Below are 21,665 nucleotides of genomic sequence, written 5' to 3' on the forward strand. Positions count from 1 at the left end.
TGCAAGTATTATAAAGTACAGAGTTCTGCCCACATTAAGATAAACTTCCGGTACCTATTGACACTTAATAACAGAGATCTGTTTACACAGGATTACTCTAGCTTTTAGCTCCAAGCTTAACGAGTTTTGGGGAAATATTCCAGAGAGAAATTGGTTTTGTAGTCAGTAGGAGGCTTATATTCTGGTTGTGAAAAGAGTGGTATTTTTGTTATACTCTTCTCTTCTCAAGCTAGATCTACCAGAGAGCATATGACTTCACTTCAGGTATTAAAGACTGACTTCCTAGAAATTATTATTAGCAAGGTTAAAACTCTTAACTTTCTAGCCTGCTTCTACACTCAGTGTCCTGCCAAAGAGTGCCAAGAATCCATGATCGAAGAATGCTGTGATGCAGTGCTGGTGCCATACCAAAGACAGGAGATCACTGCTTCTGCTTTTTCATACTCTTTATTGCCAACAGTCAGTTTAAAATGGTCAACATAAAAAAAACTGATAATAAATACTGCTCTTTGGGCTGTAATAAATAAAAAGTTTATTAACAAGGAATGCACTTTTCCAGCCACAAGTGTCTTCAAAAAAAAAAAAAAAATTTATATATGGCCATAGTTCACAGTTAAGCAGCCAAAAGCTGCTCCAATTACAGCCTTTAAACAACATGGGAGCGTCCTCCCTTCTCCCTCCCCTTCAGGAAGTATATTCACAGTTCCAAGTCCTCTGTCTGAAGTGCTCTCCACAGAGAGAAGTTAAGTCAATGCACCTTTCTGAGAAATTGTCTGAAAAACCTTTTGAAACAGGTACGTCAAGGAAAACTGCATTCGGGTTCGCTCTCAGCTTGTCCAATGTCCAGAACTGTGTGCCTCGGCCTGGTCTGGTCCCACCAGGTCCAGCAGGCCACGGGGGAGTTGTTTTCGTACCACCACCTGTCCACCTTCTTCAACGTGCTGTAGATCATTCTACTGGCTTCCCTGTAGATCTCACAGTGGAAAAGAGGAGCCCCATAGGATCCATTCAAAAAGTCTCTTAGTTGCATCTCTGTAGGAGCATGTTCAGAGCATATTCCATTCGATTTTTTAATTCTAATGAACAGCCAGACATCAGCAGAGTTGTCAGTCTAAACGTGGTAGATATCCTGTCCTCATTGATGTAGGTGAGAAGGTATTCTTCATTTTGGCTACAGATGATTATTTTCGTATGATCATGGTAGAAATTCACCTTTAAAAAGTAGACATAGATATTAGATCTCTCTAAGTATTCGAGATGTGAAGAGTTTTGTCAGTGATTAAATTGGCTAGGTAAAAAGCATTTTTTTAGGACCTAAACATGTGCTTTCCTCAAGGGTTCATTTACCTGAAAGGTGCCATCATTGAAGAGCATCATTAAGGCCTTATCAGATTTTAGCCACTGAAGGAGGTAGAGCCGAGGTCTTCGAACATCAGTAACACTAGGCAGATCTCCACCCTGGGAGAGATTGGGAGACTTAGTGCCTACAGAAACTTTGCAGTGTGTGCACTCAGTTCTTCTAAGCAAATGCCTATCAAACTTAAGCAAGTGCCAGAATGGCCTGGAGATTCCTGGTCCCACCACCCAGAGATTCTGATGCAGTAGATTGAGGGTGGGACATGAGAGGCTGCATGCCTTAAAGCGTTGAGGCTACACAGATGCTACTGCCCTGTGGACCGCACTGCAAACATCACTGCTTGAAAGCCACGGCACTTACGTCCATGAGGTTTTCCTCCATGTAATGAGAGAAGTATTTCAGCACCGTCACTTGACTAATGAATTGTTCAGGGGCATCTGTTGCTGGGAAAACAGAGCATTGGCCAAGCTCTGCATAATAGTGAACTGTCCTAAAGAACAGGAACAATACGGAGAAAAGAAGGAAAAATGGAAGCAGTTAGTCACTATTTTCAGATTTCCTTAGGGCAAAACTAAAGAACTGACAGGGCTTCCTTAACTGAACACGCTTACTTTTTATCTGGAAGCAGGCTCATGTGAGCACCGTTGTTGAAGAGGACGCCTACAGTGTGGTCTGAGAGCTGGTACCCAAAGCCATATTTATTAGAGTAGTCGACCCATTTGGTGACCCACTGAAAGGAAGTGCTCAGCTGCTCTTTGGGGATGCAGTCAGCTTCTGGCATGTTTTCTAGACATCCTCGAAGGACTCTTGCCACTGTGTCTGCGACACTTCCCATGGTACTGTCCTCGAGGCCTGAAAAGTCAGAGAAATTTAGAAAATAATTAACAACAAAACCTCAGGCCATGGTAGGTGCTAAGTCTCCCTTCGCTAAATCTAAGGATGGAGGACTCAAAACTGTTCCAATCCTCTAATTTTGCTTCTCCTATGTTAAATCAGGCCAAAAACCAAACTGGCTTCAGTTACTTAGTATTGAGCACTGGCATTCAGAGCGTCATTATTTAAAATGCAATTGACAACAACTTACATTCACTGCTACTGCTGCAGCTGCCAAGAGTTCCTCTGACTATCATCCGAATAGCATCTCCAATCTGCTGCTTGTTTTCCACTGCGGGTGTTCCAGATCTGGCAACTGTAGTGGTAGGTGGCTGGAGTTCCTAGAAGAGAGAAGAGCCAGGCAATCGTCAAGCATTTAAAATTCATTTGGGGTTGAGAATTCTAGTTTAAGATGAGATTGTGGCAATTAGTAGGAAAGCTTAACAAAAAGCAATGGACACAAGCCAGGTAAAAGATATTTCGGTAACTCAATTGCATGCATTGTTAAACTAAGAGATAAAATCTTCCCTTTTAAAGGGTTGGAAAGAAAACTTTAAGTAAGTATGTGATCCAAGTGATAATTAACAAAGAATGGAAATGATATAAAGTGCTTATAACTATTTTACTCTTCTTTAGCATACCTCATCTGTCCTATGTTTGCTGGGTTGCTGAGTTATCGAAGTCTTTTTCAAATCATGCCTAAGCTTGTAAATTTCTTCATCTTCTTTAGCCACTTTGTCTGTAAATCAAGGAAAAGAATTATGAGCATTATTCTATCCAAACAAGGTAGAAACAGAGCTAGCCATATTTCCTCGTCTGGCATTAATAACCAACTTAAGAGCATCCAAGGCAAAATCATCAGCTTTTACTTTTATCTTTGCCATCAGCTGCAATTATGCAAGAAGCACACTTTAATGCGTATGAAACAAAAAGCTATCAACCACAATTTGCAGTGTGGATTTATTATGCTACAAAAAGTCAAATAGTGTACAAACATACAGGCCAAATTATGTTAATATAAAAGCCTCTTTTAACTAACTTATCAACTTTATATATAATATTGGACACAGAAGAACAAAAGAAGTCTTATAACTTACTATGTGTGTCAATATATCTTGCTTTGTCTTTTTTGCCACCAAAAAGAGCAGCAGCTGCTTTCTTAAAGAAATTCTTAGCTGGGCTTGACAAGTGGAAATCTGGAACTGTATGACAACAGCTAGAAGAGAGTCTGTCTGGAGTGAAGCCCTATGAAGTAAAAGACAAGATCTTCAGTAACCTGCTGGGAAATTAGGATCAAGAGCATGTAATAAAAAGACGCAAAAAAAAAAAAAAAAAATGCACCAACCTGCAAAAAAAAATCATGTCGAATGATGTCATCCAAACTGGGACGATCTTCTGGATTTTTGGACAACATGCTGGCTATTAAGTGCTTAGCAGGAGCCAGCAATGAAGAGGGCATTGTATACCTTGCTTCTCTTATGCACCTGTAAGTTTCTTTCAGGTTTGTAGTTTCAAATGGGGGTCTTCCTAGTAACATTGTATACCTGTATGCAAGGAAACACTTCTTTAGGAACGGTCAAAAAGCAACTCTTTTCGAGTGTTAAAAATCTACATCCAAATTTGCTTTTTGATTATTTTGGTGCATTTACTTACATTACACAGCCTAAGGCCCAAATGTCTGATTCACAGCCGTGTCCTTGTTTGTTGAGGACTTCAGGAGAAAGATAATTTGGGGTACCACATATCGTTCTAGGAAAACAAAACATGAAGATCTCATTAGGAACTATTCTACTGTTTAAACTTAGCTCTCTGGATAAAACCTTGAAAGCACTATGTTGAATTTCTATTTGGAAACCTTTGACTTTTGATTTCTGGCATGTGAACAACTGACATTTGACCAAGTGACTTGGTAATTTTTTTTTAATGTGTGTACAATTTTTTTCAGCCACATGACAAAGTGTTTTAAGCCAACTGAGACCAGGTACAGCAGGGCATAATTATATATTTCAGGTAAATGTAAGACAGATTTGTTTCATTATCAACTTATAGGCATGAGGTACTCTGCCTGGTCCATAGTGGCACTGGATAAGTGTTTCCTTCAATTAACACTGTAGCGGTTTGTAGATTTTAGTATCAACTGGCTTTTGAAACATTAACTGGAAAATAAAAAGGGCATATTTGATCTCCACAAAACCCTAGCAGGATGTATCCTTCTGACTCTTACCTCCTTCTGTGTTCCAAGGGTTCCAGCCTGGCTGCCAAACCAAAGTCCCCAACTTTTAGTTCCATGGCTTCATTAATAAAAAAGTTTCCTAGATGATTAAAAAAAAAAAAGATCTGAATTCCCTTGAAAAGCTGTTCTAACCAAGTACACACACATCCACTCAAGAGGCAGGCAGCCAGTTGCTTAAAGTGAAAGCCATCATTCACAAGCAAGGTAGCACTGGTTAGATCCCAACTAAGAACATTAATATGTAAAAAAAGGGAGAGAGAGAGCACACCTCTCCGACACAAAAGTCAGCATTTGGAGTGAAAGGCTTACCTAGTTTGAGATCTCTGTGCAAGATTTCTTGCTCATGAAGGTACTTCAGTCCAGACACAATCTGCCTGAGGTAGTATCGGACTTCTGGCTCTGTCAACACCTTCCTTGCTTTTAAGATATGAGCCATGGACTGGGAAGAGGAGAAGGAAAAAAGAGAATCTGTCAAACAAAGTTACCAAAATCAGTGGCTTCCTTGTGCAGGATGAGTGATGAAAGTTAATGCTGCAGTGTAATGATTACCTCCACAACGAAATTCCCAGATAAAGCGCAGTGTGAATGCCGTGTCAGTTTGCGGGAAGTAAATGCATTCAAATAGGAGCGAACACTTACCCTTCTACTGCAATATTCCAAAAGAATGTAAATGTTTTCTTTGTCCTCAAAGTAGTGGTAAAACTGCACTACATGCTTGTGATGGAGAATTCTGTGAAGCTCTATTTCTTTGTCGATCTAAAAGAAAAAGCAAGATCAGTCTTATTAGCCTCCCTCACCTCTGAAAAGCCAGTCTTACACATGCAGAAGACATCTTCCTAACAGGGAAGGGCCATCTTGCACACAAAGAAAATACTTTACTCAACAGTCATACACACCTTTTCCCTTTGATGAGGTTTGGCTACTCTGCTGTGAGGAATAATTTTTGCAGCGTAGACTTTGTTGTTTGTCAAATCTGTCATCTCGTAACACTTTGCAAAGCCACCCTGAAAGGAAACAAAGCCGAGACGGAATTGAGTATGGCAGGGACATGGACGGCAGATTTTTTTTTTTTTTTAAGTAAGTAAATGAGAAAGAAAAGCAAAAATATGGGAGAGGAAGGGCGGACAGAAGGATGCGGTCTACTTTTTTTAAAGCTCTTTCACGAAGGGAAAAGCATTCCTGAAAACAGTAAGTTAAAACTGTGCCCCTTCTCCCTTTACAGAGAGGAGCTTTCCGGAGGAGGGGGCTTGGGGTTGGGGAGATGAGAAATAGGGTCTGAAAAGACTTGTCAAGAAAATCCTCTGGGGGGCAGCTCGAGAGAGCTAGGTCCGGTATAGAAAGCCCTCGCTTCTGGCCTCAAGATCAATGTCTTTGGGCGGCGGGACGCAGACTGAGCCGCGGCTAAGGATGTGAAGTCGATCCCGGCGCTGCCAGCGCACAAAAGCCAGAGGAGGGCAGGTGAGCAGCCCACGTCGCGCCGGGATCGGACTCCCGAGACGCCGAGAAGCGGTGGGCGCGGGGACTCGGCGGCCGGCCCGGCCTGGGAGATGCCCGGGCAGACCTCCCTCCCGCCTGGCAGCAGGGCGCCCGCCGCTCGTCACCTTTCCCAGCACTTTGCCTCGGCAGTAGCGCTTCCCCGTCGTGGGGTCGACGATAATCCTCGAGATCTCGGCCCCCGAGTGCGAGTGGTGGTGATGGTGGTGCGGGGCGGCCGGCTGCACCTGCACCTGGGGCTGCGGCGGCTGCGGCTCCTCGGGGGGCGGCTGCGGCCGCTTCTTCTTCGACTCCCCGCCGCAAGCCTTGCCCAGCGCCTGCTCGCACATCTTGGTGCCGGCGGCCGGCTGGTAGGTGATAGTCCGCAAGAGCTCCATGGTCCCCTCGCCGCCCTGCACTGCCCGCTGCCACCTCCGAGGCACGGACACGCGACCGAGCCCGGCCTCTACCCTTGAGCCCCCGCCACAGCCGCCGACCTCCCACGCCCGACGCCTTCGTTCGCTAGTGCGAGTGCAAACGCCCGGAGAAGTCTTATATATGGGCGGAGAAGGGGGCGGAGAATCGAAACGGGATGAGACGTCACGGGCGACGCCCCGCCCACCGGCCTCCAGAGCGCCCGGGACCGAGCGGGAGGTTGCGATGGGCCGCTGGCTTCCAGCTTGCGAGCCGCGTGTCGGCCGCGGGGAGGGCTCACCCCGACGGGGAGGCGGACACAGGCGTCCGCCCGTTCCCGTGACCGCCATCCCATTCTTAGAATGTTCCGAGCTTCTGGGTTTGAAGTAGAAACCCGAGGGCCGACGCCTGGCTCCGCCCCCACCCGCCCCGCGGCCGGCGGCGCAGTGATCAGAGCCCCGCCGGGTGCTGCAGTCCTCGCAGGTTCCCTCCCCTGCACAGCCCTTCCTCACCGCCCTACAACCTGACGCCTCCGGTGTCAAGGTGTGAGTGTGGCCGGAGCCACTGCACAGGCACGTGAGGCTTCCCGGTGGCCACCTGGAGACCTTCTGGGCTGCCGCCGCCCCTGCAGTTTTACCCCGTTAGTTCCTGTCTAGAGGGGCCCTGCGGGGAGGCCGTGCCCCCGAAAGACAAGGGTCCGCGGAACAGGGTGTTCCGAGCTCCCCGCCGCTTCTGAATGAAGCTGACTTCGGCCGGGGCCGGCCGGCTGACCATGGCCAAGTCCCACTTAGGCCCGTGTGGCCTCTGCCCATCACCTTAGAGCAAGCCTTTGTCGGAGGTCGGGCCCTTAACCTTGGAGAGGGAGGCCAGCGCCTTGGGAAGGCCTCGCGTTCAGGATGTCCGAAGACTGGAAGCAAAGGCGCCATCTCGTGGAATGTTCTAGAAGCGCACTTAGTCCGAGTGGGCAGCGGTTAATGACTATATGGGCTTTCTTTGACAGTAAGTGGTTTAAAAGTGCACCTGGTGCTAACTCTGGTTTTACAATCGAAATCATCTATCACTTCTTATTCCGAAGCGGTTATGCGGAATGCGTCGTTTAAATGGCTCATTAAGCCACGTGGCTGCTCTGGTGCTGGGAGAGTCAATCCTAGGCCTTCCAAGTGGAGGGGATTGGTAGCATGAGGGAGGAGCATAGCCAAGTGAGCTAAAACATGGCTTAGTTTCCCATTTCCAGATTTTACGATTCAGACTTGCTAACCTGGGACCCCCATTGTTTCTTGTTCTAATGACAGTAGTGCATTTATGTGCAGGGTACCGTGCTTAGTATTTTGAAAAGCCTTATTTAATTCTACATCCATTCTAAGTAGGAAATATTGTTATTCCCATTTTACAGATGAGGAATTTGGGGTTTAACGAATTTAAGTTAACTATTCTCTCTATATATATTTAGTAGAACATCCAAGTTATGTTAATTAGCAATAGACAGATTTTTAAATCCAAGTTAAGATGTGTTAAACAGTTTTTTGACACTAATTTCCAGTGCTATATAGAATACCAGATTAATAACCCCCCTGGAAGGTACCTAGAAAAGGGTTGGCTCCAGTCCAGATACCATCAGGGTATGTATGGTATCAGTTAATTAAATGTGCACGGTTTCGAAGATTCTGTCTCAAGTATTTCCCACATAATGTAGAAAGGAGTTTCATTGGCATTACAGAGTAGAAAGGGAAAGTCTTCTGTGACTCTTCCTTTTGGATTCTGTAAGCAGTTCAGGGCAAGCCAAGGCATGTTTCTCATAAAGTGAAAGTAGAATTTACCCCATGAGTATCAGGGCTGGAATAAGCGGCGGACCTGGTGGTGGATATGAAGAATTACGCAATCCTCCTCTTTAAAGGTAAACCTAGGGGTGACCTTTGCTCCCCAGATTTATGCAAACTTACTTACTAGCCTGTAGTAGGCTTGCTGGTTTAGAAAATACTACCTAAATTTCCAGAGCTAATTTTATACCTTGTCTTTATTTTCTCGGTTGATAATGAACTTTTTAATCTATATCTGTTTATGACTTTCTATGATAAAAGGACTATGAAGAATAGTCATGATATTTTTCATTATTATTTCCATTCTTTGATTATCATATACTATAGTATATCTCTTTACCAAATGTACTTAAGCATTTGATGGACTGTGGAACATGCCATGTGAAATTCAGGTCTATCCTCCAAAACATTTGAGCATTTAATAAAATATTAACATATATATGTGTTATGGGGCCTTCTGTCCAACTATGAAAATCTGATTTTTTGGTTTGTGGTGCCATCATGTGGACAGAACTAAAATTGTTGTTAGTAGAACAAAAAAGGAAATAAATGTACTTTCCAATAGAGATAAATCTTTAATTACAAAATATTTCTCTGTAGTTCTGTAGATTTAATGTAATTACACATGGAATCCCCATATGACTTTTAGTGAAACTTGACAAGCTGATTGCAAACTTTGAAAGTGTAAGTGATCAAAAATAGCAAACTAACTTAAAGAAGAATTAGAAGGGGGAAGGTCTTTCTTTACCAGTTATCACAACTTATAATTAAGCTAGAGCAATTAAGAAAATTTGGTCCTCTCACAGGGATAGACTGACCAATGGAATAAAGAGCCTAGAACTAGATCCACTTATATATGGAACTTTGGTATATGGCAGAGGAAACATGATGGATCATTGAGGAAAGGAAACTATTCAGTAAATGGAAGTAGAAAATTGATTTTTCCGTATTAAAAAAAAAAATGAAATCCGTATCTTACACTGTATTAGTTTTCTAGGGCTACCCTAACAGAATACCACAGACTGGGTGGCTTAAACAACAGAAATTTACTTTCTCACAGTTCTGGAGGCTACAAGTCCAGGATCAAGGTGTGGACAGGCATGGTTCCTCCTGAGGCCTCTCTCTTTGACTTGCAGATGGCTGCCTTCTCATCGTGTCCTCACGTGATCATTCCTCTGTGAGAGAGCATCCCTGGTGTCCCCTTGTATGTCCAAATGTCCTGTTATAAGGACAGCAGTTAGATTGGATTAGGGCCCACCCAAATGACTTCATTTAACCTTAATCACCTTTTTAAGGCCCTATCTCTAAATACAGTCATATTCTGAGGTACTGGGGACTAGAGTTTCCTTATGAATTTTGAAGGGAAACAATTTTTAGCCCATAACACACACCATGTACAAAAAATCTACTTCAGATGGAGTAAGGACTTAAAGAGTAAGAACAAAACAAAACATCAGTAGGAAATATAAGTAACCAACTTTCAGAGCATAGGGTAGGGAAAGGTTTTTTTATTGAGATCTAGTTGACGTGTAATACTGCATTAATTTTAGGTGTACAGCATTATGATTTGATATATGTATGTGTATATATATGTGTGTGTGTGTGTATATATATATATAGTGAAATGGCTAACACAGTTTACATCACCACATACAGTTACAATATTTTTTCCTTGTGTGATAATAAATTTTAAGATCTACTCTCTCAACAACATTCAAATATACAATACAGTATCATTAGCTAGAGTCACCATGCTTTACATTACATCCCAGGGACTTACTTATCTTATAATAGGAAGTCTGTACCTTTTGACCCCCTTTACCCATTTTGCCTGCCTTCCCTGACTTCTATTAACCACGGATCTGTTCTCTGTATCTCTGAGTTCAATTTTTTTTAGATTTCACATAAAAATGAGAATATACATTGTCTTTCTCTCTTATTTCACTTAACATAAATACCTCAGGGTCCATCCATGTTATTGCAAATGACAGGACTTCCTTCTGTTTTATGGCTAAATCATATTCCATTATGTGTGTGTGTGTATCAAATGTTTTTTTTATCCATTCATCTGTTGATGGACACTTTGTTTCCATACCTTGGCTGTCATTAACAATGCTGCAGTGAACATGGGAATAGCGATATCTCTTCAAGATTATGATTTCCTTTCCTTTGATTATATACCCAGAAGTGGGATTGCTGGATCATATGGTAATTCTATTTTTAATTTTTTGAGGAATCTCCATTCTGTTTTCCATAGTGGTTGCACCAATTTATATTCCCACCAACAGTGCGTAAGGGTTCTCTTTTCTCCACATCCTCACCAACACTTGTTATTTCTTGTCTCTTTAATAATAGCCATCCTAAAGAGGTGTGAGATCATATCTCATTGTAGTTTGGATTTGCCTTTCCTTGATGATTACTGATGTTGAGCATCTTTTCATTTACCTGTTGGCCAGTTGTATGTCTTCTTTGGAAAATATTCAAGTGTTCTGCCCATTTTTTTTTTTATTGAAGCATAGTTGATTTACAATGTTGTGTTAGTTTCTGGTGTACAGCAAAGTGATTCAGTTATATATATACATATATATAATATATTCTTTTTCATATTATTTTCCATTATGGTTTATTAGAGGATATTGAATATATATAATTCCCTGTGCTATATGGTGGAACCTTGTTGTTTACCTATTTTATATGTCAATAGTAGTTTGTATCTGCTAATCCCAAACTCGTAATTTATTCCTCCCCCCCTTTCCCCTTTGGTAACCATAAATTTGTTTCCTATGTCTGTGAGTGTGTTTCTGTCTTGTACATAAGTTCATTTGCATCATATTTTAGATTCCACATATAAGTGATGTCATATGATATTTGTCTTTGTCTGACTTACTTCACTTAGTATGAAAATCTCTAGGTCCATCCATGTTACTGCAAATGGCATTATTTCATTCTTTTTTATGGCTGAGTAGGATTCCATCGTATATACATACCACATCTTCTTTATCCATCATCTGTTGATGGACATTTTGGTTGCTTCCATGTCTTGGCTATTGTAAATAGTGCCTCTGTGAACACGGGGGTGCATGTATCTTTTCGAATTAGAGTGTTCTCTGGACATATGCCCGGGAGTGGGATTGCTGGCTCATATGTCTTCTACCCATTTTTAATTGGATTGCTTATCTCTTTACAATTGAGTTGTATGAGTTATTTATTTATTTTGCATATTAACCCCTTATTAGATATATGATTTGAAAACATTTTCTGTCATTATATAGGTTGCCTTTTCATTTTGTTGATGATTTCCTTTGTTGTGCAGAAGCTTTCTTTGTTTGATGTAGTTCCACTTGTTTATTTTTGCTTTTATTCCCTTTAATTTTGTCGTCAAATCCAAAATATCATAGCCAAGACTAATGTCAAGGAGCTTATCCCCATGTTTTCTTCTGGGAGTTTTATGGTTTCAGATCTTTAATCTATTTTGTGTTGATTTTTGGGTATGGCATAAAGATAATGGTCCAGTTTCATTCTTTTGCGTGCGGCTGTCCAGTTTTCCCAGCACCATTTATTGAAGAGACTATCCTTTATATATGTCCAAAACTATATTATGGGGAAAGGATAGCCTGTTCAATAAAGGCAAAGATTTTCAACATGCAAAATCCACTAACTGTATAACAAGAGATTGATAAATTTGGCTAAATTAAAATTTAGAAATTTGATTCATCAAAAGACACCTTAAAGTTGGAGAATCCCCTGGCAGTCCGGTGGTTAGGGCTCCACACTTCCTCTGCAGGGGCACAGGTTCAATCCCCGGTGGGGGAACTAAGATCCCCCATTACGTGCAGCGCAGCCGAAAAAAAAAAGAGACTTTAAAGTAAAAAGGCTATAATTTGGTAGAGAGATTTGCATGCATATAACTAACAAAGAAATATATAGGGCTCCTACATATATATTGGTAAGAAAAATGACCCAACATAACAATAAGTAAAAGATATAAACAAGCATTTCATAGAAAAGGAACTACTTATAGCCAATAAATGAGTTTCTCACAGTTATTAATAATTAGGGAAATATATATCAAGACCAGTTAAACTCATTCAATAAGTAAAAGTTAGGAAGCCTAAACACATCAAGTGTTGGAAAAGAGGTCAACAATTTGCGTGTACAGTTTTGCTAAGAGAGTGAATTGGTCATTCTTACATCCTACAACCCAGCAAGAGAAATCCTTGCACATATGTACCAGGAGACATATACAAGTATAGTCATGGCAGTACTTCTAGTAATTACAAAAAAAAAAAAAAGAAAAAGAAAAACCACACAAACCAAATGCCCATAAGATAGGAGAATGGATAAATATACAGTGGTACATACACATATGGGATATTATATGAAAATCAATGAATTACACATTTCCATATCAGTATGAATAAATCTTAATGTTTGGTTTTTAAAAGGGCAAGTTAAAGATTACTCTTTTTATAAAATTCAAGAGCTAAATCTACATATTTTGTTTATACATATATATGTATTGATTTAAAATTCTATTTTTAAAAATGTGGAAATGTTAAACAGAACATTTAGAGCAATGATTACCTTGTATGAGGCAAGGGATGTAAGAGAGGGAAAGAACATGCAGGTCCATATAAGTTATTGCCCATGATCAGTTTTTGGATTGGATTATGGGAAAACTCAAACAAGACGTGTATACCTGGGGAGACCAATGATAACTATGTCATGAGCCAAGGAATATGGTTAGTCCAATTATGAGTACCCTAAATCCAGGTTAAAAAAAAAACATACTTCTAACCAGCATGACGTGAGGGAAGTGAAACAATGGGAAGAACATTTCGATATACGTATGCATTGCCAGGAGGCTACAGGGGCTAGGCTGGCCATGGTACGTCTCCACTGAAATATCCTGAGCATCTAAGGATGGTGAAAAGAGACCAAACCTCGTTTTATATTTGTCACAATATATCTAATTGATTGGCTATTTAAATTTAAGGTCTAACTCTTTGAAAAGCAACTTAATGAATATAAAAGAAAAGGTTAATTTTAAGATTTAAATTTAAATATTAGGTCCAGGGTCCAGGTAGCCGTGCCCCCAGCCCAGCCGTGGTGCAATCCTGGTACATGGACGAGTCCGCCGGTGACCCGCTGCAGCTCCACCGCGCAGAGCCCGCGCACCCGGTCCTCCTGGAGCAGCTGCACTGGCTCGGTGTCCTTTACTGGACGCTGAATGCTGACAAAGATGAGAATGATCCAGAATTAGAAAAGATCCGAAAAGAGAGAAACTACTCCTGGATGGACGTGATAACCATATGCAAAGACAAACTACCAAATTATGAAGAAAAGATGAAGATGTTTTACGAGGAGCATTTGTACCTGGATGACGAGATTCGGTACATCCTGGATGGTAGTGGGTACTTTGACGTGAGGGATAAAGAGGACAGGTGGATCCAGATCTTCATGGAGAAAGGAGACATGATCACTCTCCCCGCCAGGATATACCACCGCTTCACGCTGGATGAGAAGAACTACGTGAAGGCCATGCAGCTGCTTGTGGGAGACCCAGCGTGGACGGCGTACAGCTGCCCGGCTGCCCACTTCGAGGCCCGTGGGCAGTATTGAGTTTCTGGCACAGATGGCCTAGCGGTGCCCTGGGGCCTCGTGTACCCGAAGGTCCGGGACATGGTAGCAGCAGAAAATCTGTCCTATTCTCCTTGCTTTTGTGTTGTAGACTTGAGGCTAGGTGAGCTTTCGTCTGCAAGATTGTTTGATCAGAATACATTTTAATGGAAGTAGCTATAGAACCGGTTGGTGCATGGAAGCACCTGTGGAAATCTGGGCAAATCCGTTCATTTTCTCTAATTCAGGACCAGTGGTCAGTGGCCCTGTATCAGCTCGTGCCTTCTGCTGTGACCAAGTGAGTTTCAACTCCCCAAACGCAGCCACTTAGCTGCCCCATCTGGACCTGATTCTTGGACGTTAAGCAGGTACCAAGCGAGGCCATGCCTGCCTTGTGTGGAGGAGTGACAGTGGATGACAGGACTGGGCAGAGAGAAGAAGCTTTTCTCCCAGAACATGGGGGGAAGCTGGGTGGGGGGGGGGGTGCCGTGGGGGATGAGCTGGCGAGTTAACGGGGGCCCTCACTTGATTATGCCACTTTCTTGTTCAAAATAAAGTAGCTGCCTTAACGTTTAAAAATAAATAAATAAATAAATAAATAAATATTAAATATGTTAAATACCTTTTATGTTATGTTCATTTTGACCTACTGGCATTTTGTAAGTGAATAAAACTCTGTGGTAAATCCTGCCAGTAATCTTTGATGAAGGTTTATATTATACATTTATCAAAATAGTTGACCAAACTTTTATTCATTCATCTGTCTCTCTACCTGCCTGCCTACCTAGCTACCCATCCACCTGTTTCCTGGACATGATAATAACAGTGTTTGAGAGCAACTCCCCTTTCCCTTCATTCACTGTTGCACAGACTGAAACTACTAATTTATTGCAATGGACATAGATCTCCCTCTACTGGTACAAAATGATAATGCCAATCAATGCTATAAAGTTTTTAAGGTTGTTTAAAATGCGGCTATTCCTTTAAGTCATACCCACCATTCCATTGCCTTGTGTAGCATCAGCATAAAAAGTAATCTCCCTTTTGAATCTATCATAAAGGGTACACTTCTTTTCTAAAGTCAAATTATCTAAATTTTTATAAATAAAAACAAAGTATTAAGTGAATATAACACAAACAAAAACAAGGTAAAGGTGTTTTAGCTTTTCCTCATTCTTGGAAGTAAAAACCTTTTGTCTCATTGACATCTTAAACAAAAATTACTTTTTCAATTTTATTTTATTTACTTTTTATACAACAGGTTCTTATTAGTTATCCATTTTATACCTATTAGTGTATACATGTCAATCCCAATCCCCCAATTCATCCCACCACCACCCTGGCCCTGGCCACTTTCCCCACTTGGTGTCCATACATTTGTTCTCTACATCTGTGTCTCTATTTCTGCCCTGCAAACCCATTCATCTGTACCATTTTTCTAGGTTCCACATATATGCGTTAATATACGATATTTGTTTTACTCTTTCTAACTTACTTCACTCTGTATGACAGTCTCTAGATCCATCCACGTCTCTACAAATAACTCAATTTTGTTTCTTTTTATGGCTGAGTAATATTCCATTGTATATATGTGCCACATCTTTTTTATCCATTCATCTGTCGATGGACACTTAGGTTGCTTCCATGTCCTGGCTATTGTAAATAGAGCTGCAGTGAACATTGGGGTGCATATGTCTTTTTGAATTATGGTTTTCTCTGGGTATATGCCCAGTAGTGGGATTGCTGGGTCATACGGTAATTATATTTTTAGTTTTTTAAGGCAACTCCATACTGTTCTCCATAGTGGCTGTATCAATTTACATTCCCACCAACAGGGCAAGAGGGTTCCCTTTTCTCCACACCCTCTCCAGCATTTGTTGTTTGTAGATTTTCTGATGATGCCCATTCTAACTGGTGTGAGGTAATACCTCATTGTAGTTTTGATTTGCATTTCTCTAATAATTAGTGATGTTGAGCAGCTTTTCATGTGCTTCTTGACCATGTGTATGTCTTCTTTGGAGAAATGTCTATTTAGGTCTTCTGCCTATTTTTGGATTGGGTTGTTTTTTTAATAGTGAGCTGCATGAGCTGATTATATATTTTGGAGATTAACCCTTTGTCAGTTGCTTCATTTGCAAATAGTTTCTCCTATCCTGAGGGTTGTCTTTTCGTCTTGTTTGTAGTTTCCTTTGCTTTGCAAAAGCTTTTAAGTTTCATTAGGTCCCTGTTGTTTATTTTTGTTTTTATTTCCATTACTCTAGGAGGTGGATCAAAAAAAATCTTGCTGTGATTTATGTCAAAGAATGTTCTTCCTATGTTTTCCTCTAAGAGTTTTAGAGTGTCGACTCTTACATTTAGGTCTCTAATCCATTTTGAGTTTATTTTTGTGTGTGGTGTTAGGGAGTGTTCTAATTTCAGTCTTTTACATGTAGCTGTCCAGTTTTCCCAGCACCACTTATTGAAGAGGCTGTCTTTTCTCCATTGTATATCCTTGCCTCCTTTGTCATAGATTAGTTGACTATAGGTGCGTGGGTTTATCTCTGGGCTTTCTATCCTGTTCCATTGATCTATGTTTCTGTTTTTGTGCCAGTACCATACTGTCTTTTTTTTTTGGCTGTGTTGGGTCTTCGTTTCTGTGTGAGGGCTCTTCTCTAGTTGCGGCAAGCGGGGGCCAGTCTTCATCATGGTGCGCGGGCCTTTCACTGTTGTGGCCTCCCTAGTTGCGGAGCACAGGCTCCAGACACGCAGGCTCAATAGTTGTGGCAAATGGGCCTAGTTGCTCTGCGGCATGTGGGATCTTCCCATAACAGGGCTCGAACCCGTGTCCCCTGCATTGGCAGGCAGATTCTCAATGACTGTACCACCAGGGAAGCCCCATACTGTCTTGATTACTGTAGCTTTGTAGTATAGTCAGAAGTCCAGGAGCCCGATTCCTCCAGCTCCGTTTTTTTTCCTCAAAACTACTTTGGCTATTTGGGGTCCTTTGTGTCTCCATACAAATTTTAAGATTTTTTGTTCTAGTTCCGTAAAAAATGCCATTGGTAATTTGATAGGGATTGCATTGAATCTGTAGATTGCTTTGGGTAGTATAGTCATTTTCACAGTATTGATTCTTCCAATCCAAGAACATGGTATATCTCTCCATCTGTTTGCATCATCTTTCATTTCTTTCATCACTGTCTTATAGTTTTCTCCATACAGGTCTTTTGTCTCCCTAGGCAGGTTTATTCCTAGGTATTTTATTCTTTTTGTTGCAATGGTAAATGGGAGTGTTTCCTTAATTTCTCTTAAAGATTTTTCATCATTAATATATAGGAATGCAAGAGATTTCTGTGCATTAATTTTGTATCCTGCAACTTTACCAAATTCATTGATTAGCTCTAGTAGTTTTCTGGTGGCATCTTTAGGATTCTCTATGTGTAGTATCATGTCATCTGCAAACAGTGACAGCTTCTTTTCCGATTTGGATTCCTTTTATTTCTTTGTCTTCTCTGATTGCCATGGCTAGGACTTCCAAAACTATGTTGAATAATAGTGGTGAGAGTGGGCAACCTTGTCTTGTTCCTGGTTTTAGAGGAAATGCTTTCAGTTTTTCACCATTGAGAAAGATGTTTGCTGTGGGTCTGTCATATATGGCCTTTATTATGTTGAGGTAGGTTCCCTCTATGCCCACTTTCTGGAGAGTTTTTAATCATAAATGGGTGTTGAATTTTGTCAAAAGCTTTTTCTGCATCTATTGAGATGATCATATGGTTTTTTCTTCTTTAATTTGTTAATATGGTATATCACATTGATTGATTTGCATATATTGAAGAATCCTTGCATCCCTGTGATAAATTCCACTTGATCATGGTGTATGATCCTTTTAACGTGCTGTTGGATTCTGTTTGCTAGTATTTTGTTGAGGATTTTTGCATCTATATTCATCAGCGATATAGGTCTGTAATTTTCTTTTTTTGTAGTATCTTTGTCTGGTTTTGGTATCAGGGTGATGGTGGCCTCATAGAATGAGTTGGGAGTGTTCCTTCCTCTGCAATTTTTGGAAAAGTTTGAGAAGGATGGGTGTTAGCTCTTCTCTAAATGTTTGATAGAATTCACCTGTGAATCCATCTGGTCCTGGACTTCTGTTTGTTGGAAGATTTTTAATCACAGTTTCAATTTCATTACTTGTGATTGGTCTGTTCATATTTTCTGTTTCTTCCTGGTTCATTCTTGGAAGGTTATACCTTTCTAAGAATTTGTCCATTTCTTCCAGGTTGTCCATTTTATTGGCATAGAGTTGCTTGTAGTAGTCTCTTAGGATGCTTTGTATTTCTGTGGTGTCTGTTGTAACTTCTCCTTTTTCATTTCTAATTTTATTGATTTGAGTCCTCTCCCTCTTTTTCTTGATGAGTCTGGCTAATGGTTTATCAATTTTGTTTCTCTTCTCAAAGAACCAGCTTTTAGTTTTATTGATCTTTTTTCTTTTTTTTAAACATCTTTATTGAAGTATAATTGCCTTACAATGATGTGTTAGCTTCTGCTTTATAACAAAGTGAATCAGTTATACACATACAATATGTTCCCATATCTCTTCCCTCTTGCATCTCCCTCCCTCCCACCCTCCCCATCCCACCCCCCCAGGCGGTCACAAAGCACCGAGCTGATCTCCCTGTGCTATGCGGCTGCTTCCCACTAGCTATCTATTTTACATCTGGTAGTGTATATATGTCCATGACACTCTCTCACCCTGTCACATCTCACCCCACCCCCTCCCCATATCCTCAAGTCCATTCTCTAGTAGGTCTGTGTCTTTATTCCCGTCTTGCCACTAGGTTCTTCATGGCCTTTTTTTTTTTTCCCTTACATTCCATATATATGTGTTAGCATACTGTATTTGTTTTTCTCTTTCTGACTTACTTCACTCTGTATGACAGACTCTAACTCCATCCACCTCATTACAAATACCTCCATTTCATTTCTTTTTATGGCTGAGTAATATTCCATTGTATATATGTGCCACATCTTCTTTATCCATTCATCCGATGATGGACATTTAGGTTGCTTCCATGTCCTGGCTATTGTAAATAGAGCTGCAATGAACATTTTGGTACATGACTCTTTTTGAACTATGGTTTTCTCAGGGTATATGCCCAGTAGTGGGATTGCTGGGTCGTATGGTAGTTCTACTTGTAGTTTTTTAAGGAACCTCCATACTGTTCTCCATAGTGGCTGTATCAATTTACATTCCCACCAACAGTGCAAGAGTGTTCCCTTTCCTCCACACCCTCTCCAGCATTTATTGTTTCTAGATTTTTTTGATGATGGCCATTCTGACCGGTGTGAGATGATATCTCATTGTAGTTTTGATTTGCATTTCTCTAATGATTAATGATGTTGAGCATTCTTTCATGTGTCTGTAGGCCATCTGTATATCTTCTTTGGAGAAATGTCTATTTAGGTCTTCTGCCCATTTTTGGATTGGGTTGTTCGTTTTTTTGTTATTGAGCTGCATGAGCTGCTTGTAAACCTTGGAGATTAATCCTTTGTCAGTTGCTTCATTTGCAAATATTTTCTCCCATTCTGATGGTTGTCTTTTGGTCTTGTTTATGGTTTCCTTTGCTGTGCAAAAGCTTTTAAGTTTCATTAGGTCCCATTTGTTTATTTGTGTTCTTATTTCCATTTCTCTGGGAGCTGGGTCAAAAAGAATCTTGCTGTGATATATGTCATAGAGTGTTCTGCCTATGTTTTCCTCTAAGAGTTTGATAGTGTCTGGCCTTACACTTAGGTCTTTAATCCATTTTGAGTTTATTTTTGTGCATGGTGTCAGGGAGTGTTCTAATTTCATACTTCTACATGTATCTGTCCAATTTTCCCAGCACCACTTATTGAAGAGGCTGTCTTTTCTCCACTGTATATTCTTGCCTCCTTTATCAAAGATAAGGTGACCATATGTGTGTGGGTTTATCTCTGGGCTTTCTATCCTGTTCCATTGATCTATATTTCTGTTTTCGTGCCAGTACAGTACTGTCTTGATTACTGTAGCTTTGTAATATAGTCTGAAGTCAGGGAGCCTGATTCCCCCAGCTCCATTTTTCGTTCTCAAGATTGCTTTGGCTATTCGGGGTCTTTTGTGTTTCCATAAAAATTGTGAAATTTTTTGTTCTAGCTCTGTGAAAAATGCCAGTGGTAGCTTGATAGGGATTGCATTGAATCTGTAGATTGCTTTGGGTAGTAGAGTCATTTTCACAATGTTGATTCTTCCAATCCAGGAACATGGTATATCTCTCCATCTATTTGTATCATCTTTAATTTCTTTCATCAGTGTCTTATAATTTTCTGCATACAGGTCTTTTGTCTCCTTAGGTAGGTTTATTCCTAGATATTTTATTCTTTTTGTTGCAATGGTAAACGGGAGTGTTTTCTTAATTTCACTTTCAGATTTTTCGTCATTAGTGTATAGAAATGCAAGAGATTCCTGTGCATTAATTTTGTATCCTGCTACTTTACCAAATTCATTGATTAGCTCTAGGAGTTTTCTGGTAGCATCTTTAGGATTCTCTATGTATAGTATCATGTCATCTGCAAATAGTGACAGCTTTACTTCTTCTTTTCCGATTTGGATTCCTTTTATTTCTTTGTCTTCTCTGATTGCTGTGGCTAACACTTCCAAAACTATGTTGAATAATAGCGGTGAGAGTGGGCAACCTTGTCTTGTTCCTGATCTTAGTGGAAATGGTTTCAGTTTTTCACCATTGAGGACAATGTTGGCTGTGGGTTTGTCATATCTGGCCTTTATTATGTTGAGGGAAGTTCCCTCCATGCCTACTTTCTGCAGGGCTTTTATCATAAATGGGTATTGAATTTTGTCGAAAGCTTTCTCTGCATCTATTGCGATGATCATATGGTTTTTCTCCTTCAATTTGTTAATATGGTGTATCACATTGATTGTTTTTCGTATATTGAAGAATCCTTGCATTCCTGGGATAAACCCCACTTGATCATGGTGTATGATCCTTTTAATGTGCTGTTGGATTCTGTTTGCTAGTATTTTGTTGAGAATGTTTGCATCTATGTTCATCAGTGATATTGGCCTGTAGTTTTCTTTCTTTGTGACATCTTTGTCTGGTTTTGGTATCAGGGTGATGGTGGCCTCGTAGAATGAGTTTGGGAGTGTTCCTCCCTCTGCAATATTTTGGAAGAGTTTGAGAAGGATAGGTGTTAGCTCTTCTCTAAATGTTTGATAGAATTCGCCTGTGAAGCCATCTGGTCCTGGGCTTTTGTTTGTTGGAAGGTTTTTAATCACAGTTTCAATTTCAGTGCTTGTGATTGGTCTGTTCATATTTTCTATTTCTTCCTGGTTCAGTCTCGGCAGTTTGTGCATTTCTAAGAATCTGTCCATTTCTTCCAGGTTGTCCATTTTATTGGCATAGAGTTGCTTGTAGTAATCTCTCATGATCTTTTGTATTTCTGCAGTGTCAGTGGTTACTTCTCCTTTTTCATTTCTAATTCTATTGATTTGAGTCTTCTCCCTTTTTCTCTTGATGAGTCTGGCTAATGGTTTAATCAATTTTGTTTATCTTCTCAAAGAACCAGCTTTTAGTTTCATTGATTTTTGCTATTGTTTCCTTCATTTCTTTTTCATTTATTTCTGACCTGATCTTTATAATTTCTTTCCTTCTGCTGGCTTTGGGGTTTTTTTGTTCTTCTTTCTCTAATTGCTTTAGGTGCAAGGTTAGGTTGTTTATTCGAGATGTTTCCTGTTTCTTGAGGTAGGCTTGTATTGCTATAAACTTCCCTCTTATCACTGCTTTTGCTGCGTCCTATAGGTTTTGGGTCGTCGTATCTCCATTGTCATTTTTTTCTAGGTATTTTTTGATTTCCCCTTTGACTTCTTCAG

General features: G+C 40.5%; 2 protein-coding genes across 3 annotated transcripts; one reads left to right on the forward strand and one right to left on the reverse strand.

Annotated features, from left to right (window-relative positions):
* Nucleotides 1–432: 432 nt before the first annotated feature.
* PLK2 (polo like kinase 2) lies at nucleotides 433–6,467 on the reverse strand. Of its 2 annotated transcripts, XM_036848026.1 has the most exons (14): nucleotides 6,065–6,467; nucleotides 5,360–5,467; nucleotides 5,103–5,219; nucleotides 4,773–4,902; nucleotides 4,455–4,542; nucleotides 3,884–3,979; nucleotides 3,576–3,774; nucleotides 3,328–3,475; nucleotides 2,872–2,969; nucleotides 2,442–2,571; nucleotides 1,969–2,209; nucleotides 1,718–1,847; nucleotides 1,348–1,458; nucleotides 433–1,212 (listed from the first exon to the last, which is right to left on the reverse strand). In XM_036848026.1, the coding sequence occupies exons 1-14, from the start codon at nucleotides 6,332–6,334 to the stop codon at nucleotides 1,021–1,023; spliced, it is 2,058 nt and encodes a 685-aa protein (XP_036703921.1). In that variant the 5' UTR covers nucleotides 6,335–6,467; the 3' UTR covers nucleotides 433–1,020. The 2 variants fall into 2 exon arrangements, with proteins under 2 accessions (XP_036703921.1, XP_036703922.1); XM_036848027.1 differs by lacking the exon at nucleotides 1,348–1,458 and having other exon boundaries at nucleotides 538–1,212.
* On the forward strand, nucleotides 5,474–13,840 carry LOC118892949 (1,2-dihydroxy-3-keto-5-methylthiopentene dioxygenase-like). Its single transcript, XM_036848028.1, has 2 exons — nucleotides 5,474–5,651; nucleotides 13,238–13,840. The coding sequence occupies exon 2, from the start codon at nucleotides 13,292–13,294 to the stop codon at nucleotides 13,787–13,789; it is 498 nt and encodes a 165-aa protein (XP_036703923.1). The 5' UTR covers nucleotides 5,474–5,651; nucleotides 13,238–13,291; the 3' UTR covers nucleotides 13,790–13,840.
* Nucleotides 13,841–21,665: the final 7,825 nt, after the last annotated feature.

Source organism: Balaenoptera musculus, chromosome 3, assembly GCF_009873245.2.
Source record: "Balaenoptera musculus isolate JJ_BM4_2016_0621 chromosome 3, mBalMus1.pri.v3, whole genome shotgun sequence".
Taxonomy (NCBI): domain Eukaryota; kingdom Metazoa; phylum Chordata; class Mammalia; order Artiodactyla; family Balaenopteridae; genus Balaenoptera; species Balaenoptera musculus.

What these genes read in the sequence shown, in the direction of transcription:
- PLK2 (XM_036848026.1), bottom strand. Translation starts at nt 6,334, where the DNA reads ATGGAGCTCTTGCGGACTATCACCTACCAGCCGGCCGCCGGCACCAAG. An exon ending in GACATGATTTTTTTTTGCAG is followed by an intron (nt 3,476 to 3,575) that starts GTTGGTGCATTT and finishes TTTACTTCATAG; the next exon opens with GGCTTCACTCCAGACAGACT. An exon ending in AAGATATATTGACACACATA is followed by an intron (nt 2,970 to 3,327) that starts GTAAGTTATAAG and finishes CTTGATTTACAG; the next exon opens with ACAAAGTGGCTAAAGAAGAT.
- LOC118892949 (XM_036848028.1), top strand. Translation starts at nt 13,292, where the DNA reads ATGGACGAGTCCGCCGGTGACCCGCTGCAGCTCCACCGCGCAGAGCCC.